The 11,536-nt window shown below is 34.8% G+C and overlaps 1 protein-coding gene across 1 annotated transcript; it reads right to left on the bottom strand.

Moving 5' to 3' along the window:
- Window positions 1-5,880: 5,880 nt before the first annotated feature.
- On the bottom strand, window positions 5,881-9,642 carry LOC124935189 (cucumisin-like). The gene is made up of 8 exons (XM_047475638.1): window positions 9,398-9,642; window positions 8,575-9,085; window positions 8,384-8,484; window positions 7,530-7,751; window positions 7,350-7,461; window positions 7,029-7,242; window positions 6,471-6,943; window positions 5,881-6,105 (listed from the first exon to the last, which is right to left on the bottom strand). Exons 1-8 carry the CDS (start codon window positions 9,640-9,642, stop codon window positions 5,881-5,883), a joined length of 2,103 nt encoding a protein of 700 aa, XP_047331594.1.
- Window positions 9,643-11,536: the final 1,894 nt, after the last annotated feature.

The raw sequence follows: 11,536 nt of genomic DNA, 5'->3' as shown, positions 1-11,536 counted from the left end.
AAAATGTCATGTTCTTAAACAGTTATTCAGTTGGGTTTGGATCTACAAGTCATGCTCCACTGCCAAAGAGATCTGAGAGAAGCTGACTCGATTTTGTGAAGGCAACAACCAAACAAAAGAAAACAAAGTAATGGTTGACACACAAATTTTCGACAACATCAGGATGCACCCGGGTGAGACTATAACTGAGTTCGACAAAAGATTCAGCAGCATAGTCATCGAACTCTTAACCCTAGAAAATGTATATAGAAATAGAGAAGTTGCTATCAAAGATACGAGAGCTTTGCCCTAAGAATGAAATATTAAAACGGTGGCTATGAGAGAAACTTATGACCTGAAAAAGATCGAGTTGTATGATCTCTTTGCCGATCTGAAGGCCTATGAGTTTGAGATAAACACAAGGAATGAGGATGTCCGTCCACTCCATCACAACACAAACATCGTAAAACTTCCAAGAATAAGAAGGAACAAAAGGCTCTACTTGATGAGGAAATCAAGAGAAAATGAGTTGAAAGTGATTCCGATGAGAGCTCCTCAAATGAAAGGGAGGAAGAAATTATCAAATTCTAATGACAGATGACAACGATGTATTTGATTTCACCCCTGATGAATTCCTAAGAAATGATTTAATTACTGCATTCAATGACATGGTCATTGAGTACAAGAAACTGTTAAATCTTTTTAACGAAATAAATTTGAAAAATAAATATAACAATACAAGTTTCTCAACTCAAAATAATGAACCAGAAGTTTTGAAAAACAAAATGAATGAGCTATCAGCTGAGAATGAGAAGCTCAAAGAAACAATTAAGAGTTTATCTATTTAAAATAAAAGAATAAACTATGTGGTTAGTAATGGACTAAGTCTAGAAATGCTCTCAAGAAATTGCCTGAGCAACAAAGGCCTGTTAGATGCAAATCTGGTCTGGTATTTTTTGGGGGCAATCCAGCTGAGTCCTACAATAAGTTGAACCCGGTAAAAGATAAATTTAATTTCATAAGTTTCGTCAAGGGAAACTCAACTTACATTCGAACTAATAGAAACTGTAATGATTTGACTCTTAAAGATGAAATTAAATATGTTAAGCGAGCTTAACAAAAGTCAAGTTGACTTAAGCCCAAAAACAGGGTAGCCAACTGATCTAGTAAGCATAAATCTGCCAAGTTAAAAACACATAATGAGAGATCCATAAAAATAACTCAAGTATGGATCCTAAGGGACAAATTAGCCATGGACCCAAATAAATATGGGTACGAAAGCTATCAATGTTTATATGTGCAAGTAAAACAGGACATGAACTTGGATCATGTTTAGATAAAGCATTATATGGACTTAACCAAGCTCATAGAGCTTGATGACATCATCTTTAGGTCAACTAACCCCAAATTATATGAAATGTTCTCTAAGTTGATGGAGGAAAAATTTGAGATGAGCAAGACGGGGATGCTGATGTTAAAAAGGGGAAAGTAGTAAAGGGAAAGAAATGAGGGTGAAACCAGGAAGGGGAAGGTAAAAAGGAAATTAAGCCATCTAGAGCGGGCTCAATCAAACTACAAAACTGTTGATGTCACGGACTTCCTTAAACGATAAGGGGATGTTGATGTTAAAAAGGGGAAAGTAGTAGAGGCAGAGTAGTGAGTGGGAAACTGGGAAGAGGAAGGTAGCAAGGAAAAGAAATCAGTTGGAGCGGGTTCAAGCAAACTACAAGGGGAAATATAGACAATGAATTAAAAAAGGGGAAATTTATATTCGAAATATTTTACTTATTTATCATTGCCCATATCTATATAGTTATCTATAGTTCCCTGCTCATCATCACTTAGTTTTAACATAATCAAAAAAGGGAAAATTGTTAAATTAAGTTAAATTATAAAAAAACGTCTTAATTGATTAAAATTAACTTAGGAGAATTAAAATGAACACACATGGTTTTGATGAATTAATAAAACTAAGTTCAGTAATGCGTTAATGTGCAGGTAAAGCTGAAGAAGCATTGACAGCAGAGTTGTCATCAGTAGAGTTGATGAAGCGCTGACAATAGAGTTGTCATCAGTAGAGATGTAGAAGCGCTGACAGTAGAGTTTCCATCAGCAGAGTTTCCATTAGCAGTACTGAAGAAGAGCTAGCAGCAGAGTTGCCATCAGCAGAGCTGAAGAAGCTCTGGTAACAGAGTTACTGCTCGGCAGAGCTGAAGAAGCGCTAGCAGTAGAGTTGTCATCAATAGAGCCGAAGAAGCGCTGACAATAGAGTTTCCATAAGCAGACTTGCTATCGGCTGAGTTGTTCTATCAGTAGAGTTTGCTAGTAGCTGAGCTGATTAACAGCTGAGTTCTCTTTCAGCATAGTAGCTTATCAGTAGATCTGATCAACATATGAGTGCGCTTTCAGCAGAGTAGCTTATCAGTAGAGCTCGATATCAACTAATTTCTACATCACCTGAATACGACAAATGTACAACCATTTATTTAATCTAACATGCAAATCGATGAACGAATATTTCAAATGTAATGCGCACAAAAATCCTGTATGCTAGGCATAGACAAACGTACCATTGCCACGTATCAACAAAATGGATTCGACCGTTGCCATGTTTCAATGATTAAAAGGCATTAGAGAACAACGACGAATCCTGTGGTTCTTTTGAAAGTCTACGTTACGCATACATGAGACGATATACGTTGAGGGATAATCTTTTGTATTAATGAGTAAAGTAATCGTTGATTCGGTCATTATCCTTGAGCATCTATTTGTAGTAGAAGGACACCAACGGTCGAATCTTTTGTATGAACAAGTGGCACGCGCCCATAGGATGGACGCCTAAAGGACAAAGTACAGAAGACTCTGTGCTTGTAGAACGTGGCCGAACTGAACGGTAGCGCACCGGATATCCTTCTATAATTGTCCTGTACTGAACAAGTAGTGGGAGGAATCTTCGCGTACGTGGTGTATATTCATTGGATGCAAATAGCTGACGTACTAGTCTGCAAGAGAAAGTGAAGCAGAAGTAGCGTACAACTAGTTGATCGTGGGTAGACGTATGCTAACTTGAAACGGCTACTAAAGAAAGGCATTATACGTGCTCCATTAGACTGCCAAGTCTAAGAGAGTTAGACGCCAATGTCTAACAAAGGATTCCATTAGATTACCACGTCTACTGGAGTTAGACTGTAGAGTTTAATGGTATATCACTTAAGACTGATCTGAAGGAGTTAGATGCCCACGTCTAACTACGTATTTGTGAGACTCGCATGTCTAACTACATATTTGTTACACTTGCATGTCTAACTACGTATCTGTTAGACTGACACGTCTAACTACGTATCTATTAAACTAACAAGTCTAACTATGTATCTGTTAGACTAACACGCCTAACTACGTATCTGTTAGGCTTGCACGTCTAACTACGTATTTGTTAAACTGGTATGTCTAACTATGTATTTGTTAGACTAGCACGTCTATCTACGTATCTGTTAGACTGACACGTCTAACTACGCATCTATTAGACTAGAACATCTAACTACGTATCTGTTGGACTTGCATGTCTAACTATGTATCTGTTAGACTGACACGTCTAACTACGTATCTTTTAAATTGGCACGTCAAACTACGTATCTGTTAGACTAGCACATCTAACTACGTATTTGTTAGACTGACACGTCTAACTACGTATCTGTTAGACTTGCACGTATAACTACGTATATGTTAGACCGACACGTCTAAGTACGTAACACGTCTAATTAGCCTGCTTAGACCTCGTTTAAGTTAGCCAAATCTGATGCACCTATATAGAAATAATTAGACAACTTAACTTCGTTTATATGTAAACATCATCAAAACTTAATTGATTAATATTTAGCATTTTCTTTTAATTAACTATTTACTTAATCTTCCAAACAATTTCTTCTAAGTTAATGAACTCTTAATTTTTCCCAACAAAAATAACATCTCTCGACACAATGCATTTGTGGGTTGATGGATCCATACACCGCCACCCTTTCCTTCTTTGGTCATAGCTGACGAACACTCATTTGACTGCCTTTGCATCCAATTTGCTCCTTCTCGAGTCTAGAATATGGAAATAACAAGTAGATCATAAAATTCTAAAATGCTTAACATTTGGCTTAAAACTAAAAAGCATCTTGAATGGAGATTTGAACTCATTTGGGCTAAGAGGAACTCCATTGATGACATGGGAAGCACAACTCATGCCTTATGCCCATAAATGCTTTGGTATATTCTTCATATGCAGCCACGACTTACAAGCCTCTATAAGGTGTCGAGTCTTTCTTTCGGCTATCCCATTTTGTTGCGGGGTCTCAAGACATGAGAGTTCTATTTTTATTCCATTTTGCCTACACAACAATTCAAACTCTTTTGAGCAAAATTCTCCACCATTGCCTATCCACAATACTTGAATTTTCCTTTCTTGTTCTCCTTCTACCGTCTCCTTGAACTCGAGAAATTTAGAGAACACTTCGGACTTCTCTTTCACAAAGTACACCCAGGTGAACCGGGAAAAATCATCCACAAATAGAAACATATATTTACTTCTCGAGTATGAGGTAGTTCGAGTTGTTCCCATCAAGTCACTATGAACTCGATCCAAAGAACCCTTACTTCTTGATACAAAGTTGTCGAATGAAAGTCGATGAGTCTTCCCATATTGACATCCTTCACACACAATTCCCTCCTAAATTCTCAATCTTCAGGTAGAATTTCGACAAGTCTTTCGAGATATAACACTAAGCTTAGTCATATTGACATTCCCAAGTCTTGCATGCCATAGAAAGGAGGTGCTTTTGTCGTTCATTTTTTCGATGTACGAATTTGATGCTGAAAGGACAAATAGATCATTTACCCGAGTTCTAGTTCTTTCACATTCTTTAAGAACTTCACATCATGTGGACCGAACAACACAAGATTTTCCGCGTCTATAGCATTTGCTACTAAGAAGAGATTCTTCTGGATTCCTGGAACATGGTAGACATTCTTCAGAGTAATAGATTCTCCTTTGTCGTTATTAATGACAATTGATTCTTCCCTTTTAACTTCATTACTGACTTATCTGTCATGACAATGCCACCACCCCCATTATGAACTCAACTCGACGAGAACACAGACTCATCTCTAATAACATGATGTCCGCACCCTAAATCGACAATCCACCTTTGATCGATTTCCTGTTTACCATGAGACGCCTGTGTTTTCTTTTTCTTCAAAATCATCACATCGATATGAAAAGCCTTGTCCCAGTCCTCCTCAACACGTTGGTTAGACTTTTCTACGAGATTTGAACTAGCAAAATTTCCATTCAAAGTTACTCTACAATCTCTCTTGAAGTGTCCAGTCTTGCCACACCTGAAACACTTAAGGGGCTTTTTAGTAATATTTGAAAAATCCTGACATATTTCTTCCTTCTTCGACTTTCCCATTTTCAAGCTCGATTTCTTCACGAACAACACATTGTTTGACTCATACTTTATACTCGTTCTAGTCATTTGTGCGGCCAACGACTCTTAAGATGACAAGAGATTTTCAAACTCCTCAAGTGAAGGTTGTTGAGCCCAAACTTGAATCGATGTGATGAATGATGTATATCGGGTCGAAATCCTTGAACAATATGCCTCTTTGTTCGAGCTTCTAAGATTTTCTCATCTGGGTTCAATAAGGAAATTTCTAAGCATATGTTTTTTAACTTAAGAAAGAACTCTGAGACAGATCCAATTTGCATTGCGGCTGCCAACTCATTTTCAAGCATTTGGAAACAAGCATCGTTCTTCTTGTTGAAAAGACGACCAAGCATTTCCAAATCTCGCGAGTAGATCCACAACCGATGATGTGCACGAACAGATTGTGGGAGATTGACCTCTTCAACACAAATTATGTCTTCGCATTGAGTCTCTTCCGCTTCTTCGATGCTTCCGTATTTTCAGCAACATCCTCAGGAGCTACATCATTTTCGTCTACGATGATGTCCCACAAATTTTTCCCGACCATGTACGATTCCATACAGGTTTTCCATATCCGATAGTTTGAATGGTTTAACAACTCCAAACCAAGTCCAGCTACACGACCACCACTTTCCATATCGAATAACAATGATACCTTCTTCACCAATGTTACCAAAGCTTTGATACCATGTAACGAAATCACAATCAGGACTTCAATGATCGAACCGTAAAAAACTTATTAGAAAGTGAATAGAAACTTTAGAGAATGAAAACAACTTTGAATGGAATTTTGTCTATTGAACTTGTTGAAATAAGAACACGATTACATAACTTATATAAAGTAAAACATAACTTAGAAATTAAACTAAGAGACATGAATAGTCTCATTTATTAGAGATAAGATTAAGAGACTTGGACAATCCAAGAGACTGTTGCATAACAAAAAGAAATATTAATTATTATACATTAGTTTCTAACAAAAACAACAATGGGGCTCCTCACTGTGTTTGTGGAGCTTACCCATGACAAAGAAGCAGAAACAATATTCCCTACACTAATCCTTCCTACGAAAACCACCCCAAATGTTTGAGTTTGTCCGACACTAGAGAAATGAAGTACGTTTGGCACAACTTGTATGTTTAATCCTGGTGGAGCAATAATTTGGGCTTGGTAAATGGATGATGAAGGTCCCACATTTGTAACTGTCCTAGTGTAGGTGACATTAAAATGAGTAGAAGGCATGGCAGGGATTGAAAATGAAGGGATGTTCAAATTCCATGCATTTTCTGTCCCATAACGGTTGCAAACACCATGCATTCCCGAAAGAAATTTCAAATCATTGTTGCTGTAGCCTTGCCCGCACAAAAACTTCAAATAGTCAACTAGTGTAATATCATACACAAGGCCCGGTTTTCTAGCCCTTTCAGGGTTTATCTGGCCAGCTCCATAAGCAAATTCTGCTTGAGGTGTTTTTTCTTCACTCATCTTGGTGGCTATATGAAAATTATTTGTAATTGAACATTATTTAAATGATACATTATTTATATGATTAAATATTTATGCATTTTATATATATACCGGTAGTCATAAGAGCAGATTTTATAGCTGCCGGAGACCATGATGGATGAAATGATTTGACATATGCGGCTGCAGCAGTAACATGTGGGCAGGCTGATGAGGTGCCTGATACGATGTTATATGGTAGCCTTCTCAAATCTTCTTGTAATCTCGTAGGAGAATTTGCAAGTGTCCATGCTCCCAAGATTTTAACACCGGGTGCACACAAATCCGGCTATATATCAAGAGAGTATGAACATTGTTATAAATTCTTGAAAGTCAAATATAATTTCTAACTTCAATTAGGATTTAAATTTATTGGAGGAGTAAAATTTATACAACCTTAAGAATATGAGGTGTTATAGGATTGGGTCCCCTAGATGAGAATGATGCAATATATGGTGCTGAAGCATCAAAAACTTGAGTACTCTTCAATATGCTTCCAATTGGATTACTGTTTCATATAATAAATAAAAAATGAACAAAGTATAACATGTTTAGAACAGCTTGTATCGTATATACCTTGATGAGCTAACATAACTCATGATGTTGTAACCAGTACTCCGCATGTCAAGACAAGTTGTTGGGAGGGCAAACACGTCACAGTTATCTTTGGTTCCATTAGCTTGTATCACCATACCTATTGCTCCAGCAGAAATAGCTGCTTCTCCAAAATTATATTCGTCACAAATGACAATCTTACCCTTTACCAATATAGGATTAAGTGAGTTCGGTTCGCACAATCTGTAAAATATGAGATCAATAAATACATGAACATTATATAAGAGTATAAATAATAACTATATAGCTATAGTTCATTGAAAAGTAGAATTGGAGATCAAACCTCAAAAAAGTTTGTTTAAGCTTCCATTTATTACGGTTTTAATTCGAATAATTCAATACAATACAAGGGTTCAAGAGCATATTTTAGCACGACTTTGGGGGAGCGACTCGTACAACGAAAGTGACCTCGCCGTTATACGAAAGTGACCTCGCAGTTATACAAAAAAGACCTCGTCCCTTTTGTATAACAACGAGGTCTCTTTTGTATAATAGCGACGTCACTTTCGTATAACAGCGATGTCACTTTCGCTGTACGAGTCGCTCCCCCAAAGTTTTGCTCCCAATCATTTTTCTTAACCAAAATTGAGGGACTTTTCTATCTTTTACATTCTCCATATAACTAGAATTTCTATAATCACCCACAGAAAATTTAAGAAATTCACCATTCACCATTACCTAATTCAGATGTGAATTATCTTAAGAAATTTAAGAAATTATCTTTTGGATGTGAATTGGTATAATAGAAATTCAAGAAAATTTTATTCAATGTACATATTATTGGGATATCTTTTTTTTTTGTTGTTGTTAAATACCTAGATTGAGAACTAGAAGCACCATTTCTTTTATTGGGCACACTGCCTCCATACACTAAAGGGCTGTAACCATTTGGATCAAACGTGTTCACTGAAACTCCCTGTGCATGATTCAAAAGTGAATTAATAACTTAATAAAAAAAAATTGTATGAATGCTTAAACAGAATAAAAATAATTGTGAAATATTCACCATCAAAGTTTTCCCATTGCCCAACATCAAATTGGTAACGTAATTACGATCGCTGGCACTTGCTGCTACTGTAAGCGCCCAAGGAGCAACATTTTTGATAGATAAAAGTCCCGGCCCATCGTTTCCAGGAGCCATTGTCGTCAAAATTCCTTTATTCATGGCTTGAAAACTCATAAAAGCAATGGGATCTTCACAGTAGCTTGAGAAATCATCTCCCATAGAAATTGATAATAGATCAACCCCATCATTAATGGCATCAAAAAATGCTACAATAACGTCCTCATCTTCGCAACCGGTTGACCAACATACTTTGTAAACGGCGATCCTCGAAGACGGGACTCCTCCTCGAGCTATACCTCTCCCGAGACCAGAAAGGCCTTCCGAATTAACAAGGTTACAGGCGATTATTGAAGCCACATGAGTTCCATGACCATTGGAGTCTCTTGGAGACTGGATATCGGTTGGGGAGAAGTCTCCATCGTTTTTGTAGTATTTTGCTCCAATAAGTTTCCTGCATTTAAAGTCATGTATAAGTGAAAATAATAAATGGAATAAATATAATAATTTTGTATAATCATTAGCAAAAGCATCATAATCTAATTAGTTAAATGTTATGTTAATACATATTAGAATTTTATTAGGATTTACATTCTAGCTTCATACAATAAAAATAGTTTTATTAGGATTTAATTGATATTTATTAATTACAAAACAAACTGATTAATTTAAAAAAAATAAATTAAATGTGAATATCCATTTTAATTGTTTTCTTGTTGATTATAAACCATGAATGATTGTAAGAATCTATGAAACAAGTACTTACATATTGCAATGGAAATTAGTTAATCCATCACAGGACCCTTGCCATTTAATTGGTGGAGGTCCATATCCAGTATCAATAAAACAATCGGACTCTGGCCAAATTCCAGAATCGATTATTCCAACAATTATATCGCTCTCAACCGTGTGCTCTCTTCGAATCCTTTGTGGGAAGTGTAAGAAGTCCCATGATCTCGTTGATAGTAGTTGATGGTTTTTGTTAGGAAAGATAACGACATCTTCTTTCATTGCTGATAATTAATTAATGTAATGATTGTAAATAAATGAGTAAATAATTTTTTAAGAGAATTTGTAAAATTTGAGAACTAGGTAAAGATCTTACAGGAAATTCGTTTACTTTCTTCATCTGTTAATAAGGTCACAAAACCATTTAAATGACCCTTATAACTGTATAGAACTGACGCAGAAGAATTACTATTAAAACAAAAAAAAATCAAAATAAGTAAATATGATAGAATTTTATTAATAAGAAAACATTTGTTCAAAGTAATTGATTATTATAACATTACATGCCAGTCAGAGCTTTTTTTAGAAAGCTTGAATGTAACTTAGCTTGAGCTTCACTTGGTAGTTTCGAGTTTCCCATGTACACTATATACTTCTGCATAACCATAATTTAATGATCGTTTGAATCTCATCATGTGAGGTAGTTTTTCTATTGATTGGAAATGAAATATGAGTAGTATTTAACATCACCTTTGTCACAAACAATAAAAATACAAAAATTATAGAACAGTACTAACTTTTATATTTACAAAAATACAGTACATGTACCATTCAAAATTATGTTATGTTTATTTTTATACTTCTTCAAAATAAAGATTAAGATATTAAAAAAAAAAGGATAAATAGTGTAAGGGTGTACCTTTCTTTCTTGACCACTCACATGGGTGCAAGTAAAACAGACAACATATAAAGTACATAATTGAAGGAAACTTGGAACAATTGAATATGTTCTTGTTTGTCTCATCTTAGAAGGTGTTTTTTTCTAACTTAAACTTGGAAGAGAGGGATTGAGGTTCCTATTTAAACATTTTATAGATTCTAAAACAATAGAAACGACTTTTGATATTTTTTAAATCTTGTTTGTTTGGTCATTGTGTTATGCAATTTTAATGTAATTCACACTGAAAAAAGTTTCTAAAAACACTTGAATATGTATTATTACAGTTATGTATTTTGTGTTGAAATTACATAAAATATAAAAATATAATTTTACAAGAAATTAAATAAATTACAATATATAAATAAACGAAATCAGTAAAGTTAAGGTTGATTTGAGGCATGTGTTTTTTTTCTTTAAAATAGTTTTATCATTTTCCTCTTGTGTGCTGAAGTGCATCAGATGATTGTCTCTCATGGAAGAACAAATCTAGTAGTGATTCAGCATCAGAGTAGTTTGTTGAAATTTTAAATTAATTCATAAATTCCATTAATTAATGAAAATGAGAATTTCAATAAATTAATTTGTTGAAATTTTAAATTAATTCATAAATTTCATTAATTAATGGAAATGAGAATTTCGATAAATAAAATCCAATGAAATTCACACGAAATTCAAATAAATTAAAGTAAAATTTGATCCAAATAATTAAATTATTATAATTAATTTTTTAATTATGTATTTAACATTTAATGACTTGTAGAACAATTATCAAATTAAATGTATTTAATTTTTTTAATTGTCATCAAACCTTCATGATATTATTGCTATCAATTTATTAGAAATATAGAAAATCATGTAACGTGTATTTTCTAATGAAGAGAAAATGCATTGAGAAATAAAGAGGCAATCAAGGTCAGCCCGTGGATAAAAATTTAATGATTGATTTTATTTTATGAAAATTTATCTTTTCAACAATATAAAATCCCTCATCACTAATCTCAAACCACTTCATCCTTAATTATTTTCTCACTCTAGAATTCCAAAAACTCTTTTCTTGTTTTGTGAATGTTCTTCGAGTTCTTCGCTCGATATTTTTTGTAGAAACTTGGTGATAGTTCTAGTACTTTATCAAGTTCGCTGCGTAGTGATGTCGATGCTGAATTACTAATAAATTCGTTATACCCTGTGACACAGCCATCTGTGATAAGCTCCAGCACAAGGGGAGACGGTGGAACT

The sequence above is a fragment of the Impatiens glandulifera genome, chromosome 4 (assembly GCF_907164915.1).
Source record: "Impatiens glandulifera chromosome 4, dImpGla2.1, whole genome shotgun sequence".
Lineage (NCBI taxonomy): Eukaryota > Viridiplantae > Streptophyta > Magnoliopsida > Ericales > Balsaminaceae > Impatiens > Impatiens glandulifera.
This window is presented reverse-complemented; position numbering and strand designations above follow the sequence as displayed.

Bases quoted from the DNA above. Each gene is read 5' to 3' on its own strand.
- LOC124935189 (XM_047475638.1), bottom strand. From the start codon at position 9,642: ATGAAAGAAGATGTCGTTATCTTTCCTAACAAAAACCATCAACTACTA. The intron at 8,485-8,574 runs GTGAATATTTCA...AATCATGCACAG, and splicing joins GCAATGGGAAAACTTTGATG to GGAGTTTCAGTGAACACGTT. The intron at 7,243-7,349 runs GTTGTATAAATT...CTTGATATATAG, and splicing joins TAACACCTCATATTCTTAAG to CCGGATTTGTGTGCACCCGG.